At 46.2% G+C, this 2,145-nt stretch overlaps 1 protein-coding gene across 1 annotated transcript; it reads left to right on the top strand.

Annotated features, from left to right (window-relative positions):
- Nucleotides 1-508: 508 nt before the first annotated feature.
- On the top strand, nucleotides 509-1,600 carry fam110c (family with sequence similarity 110 member C; the record flags this gene model as incomplete). The annotated part of the gene is made up of 1 exon (XM_084453941.1): nucleotides 509-1,600. The coding sequence occupies one exon, from the start codon at nucleotides 509-511 to the stop codon at nucleotides 1,598-1,600; it is 1,092 nt and encodes a 363-aa protein (XP_084310067.1).
- Between the last annotated feature and the right edge of the window lie 545 nt (nucleotides 1,601-2,145).

The following is a 2,145-nucleotide window of genomic DNA, read 5'->3' as shown; positions in this document are numbered from 1 at the left end:
GTGAATTCAATATAAAATTGATCTATTCAGGAGGCGAATTAAATGAAAACCCATCAGTCTAAATGTCAAGGATGTGTGGCTGCACTTAACATAGCTTAGAATATCAGAATTTATTGTATTTCGTTGGGAGAATCAGTTCTGAAGATCTTTTCTCTACATCAACATTCATGAAAGGTACGACAACAGGCTGCTGCAGTATCAGCTTTCACTGCCCTGTCGTGATGTCATCAGGTGTACTTTGTACAGCAACCTGGCCTCGCGCGGGATGGGTGGGGTGGCGAGATGGGGTTTTTTTCTAAGCAGAAGGTAAACGCTCCTGCTGTGATACGTACGCAGGCAACACGAGCCTGTTGTGCCGTGGAACTTGGAGTTTTGGAACTTCGCTCTTTGTTGTGGAACTTTCTGTGATAACGTTTACGCGTGCGTAAAACGGGTTGGCGGCACGGGACCTGCTGCTCCGAGAATAAAAAGGTAGATGCCAGTTGTGCTTTGAACAAATAACAATATAATGCAGACCAGCGCCGACGTAGACGCCACTAGAATCCTTGAAAAGGGTCCAGAATATCTTCGAAAGCAGATGGAACTGGAGAATGAAACAAAGGGACGCATGAGCGCCGTGGAGAGGCTAGCCGCGAGTAAACCAAAATATGTCAAGAGTCAACAGGTGGTCAACGCCACGCAGGATCCGGCCATCAGTTTTGGGTCTGCCTCCGCCAGTAGTAACGGGTCTTCTAATCGGAGCTCTAGACGCAGTGGTAAAAATGTTACTAGGAAGAATTCGCCCAGGGGCGCAAGTACGAGCGGCGCGCAAAGGGGGGCATCGCCACTGGACGACAACGTGGTGCGCCGAACCAGTTCCAAAAAAAGACCTGACTCGATTTTACTGTACAGACAGAAATGTGAACTTCTTAAAGGATCTATGAGTGATAGAAACAAACGAAATTTGGGACGACTGCTAAACTCTTGGGGTAAGGCAATCCCATTACCTGAGGCGTCAGGTAAGGAATGTGAGTCGGGGGAAAGCCATGCCAAATGTACGACACCCGAGGGATCTGCCAAAGAATTCTACTCAAAGGCAGATCATTCTGAATCCGAACAGCGAGTAACTAAATCTACTCGTAGTGATGAATTCGCGGTGTCCATGTTGGACAGGAAAGGCCCAGCGCCAAAAGGTGTCATGGCTGGTCCTGCTCATAAAAGAGTTGCTGAAGTTCAAAGAAGGAGTCGAAAGGGAGTCGGTCGTTCTCACTCTGACATCAGCTCAAGATATTCCAAGAACTTCGCCGATTTTGACAACTTTTTCAAGTACTGTGGGCTGGAAGGCGAGGTCATTAAATCTTTAGGCAAAGAAAACTTTTCCACGCACTCGGACCATGGCTCCGACGAACTTGCCAGTAAAATCCGAAGTTTCAGCGTTTCGACATCAGATGATGGCTTCTCACGGAACAGCGATGGCAGCGGTGGATTACAGGAAGAAGAGCTGCACGAAACGGTCCGTCAAGGGACATCCGTTATTGAGCGTAACGCAAGGATTATCAAATGGTTGTACAGTTGCAAAAATGCCCTAGAGTCTGGGAAAACATTACGAGATCTTGAATAAACTGACATCTGTTTCTATAGCCTATGAATGCCTACAGACTGCAGTTGGTTTAAGGACCACCTTTTATAGACTGTTTCTTTAGAGCCACTCACATGAGAGATGTATAAGGCAATAGTAAAATCTGACAAGTGTTGAAGTCCACTTCTACTGCTATCGTTCAGTGACCTTTCAATGATGATAGAGTGCAGGCCTACAACCATTATTAGCTGCTGCTCATCGACTGACAATGGCAAAGTATTACTATCAATAGGCCTATTTCATGTCAAAGGAATGACAGCTCTGCCATGGCTTTCCAAAAGAGATGACAACCTGAACAGAACCCGAGGACATTCCTGGCCTTAGGCTGTGGAGAACTGGAGAACCCTGTGAAGACTGTGTTTGCTCACTATTGATTAAGGGAGAATAAGGGATAGGTGTGTGCGCGTGTCTGTTATTCACTGAGTACACAGATGTGTTTGTTAGTCACATGTTACATGTCAAGAGACCATTTAGCAGCTGCATTACATGTGTTGTCAGTAGGTGTTGATTAGATCCTTCCATTTGGA

The sequence above is a fragment of the Borostomias antarcticus genome (assembly GCF_949987555.1).
Source record: "Borostomias antarcticus genome assembly, chromosome: 19".
Classification (NCBI taxonomy): Eukaryota; Metazoa; Chordata; class Actinopteri; order Stomiiformes; family Stomiidae; genus Borostomias; species Borostomias antarcticus.
The sequence above is the reverse complement of the archived record's forward strand: the minus strand, read 5'-3'. Positions and strand labels throughout refer to the sequence as shown.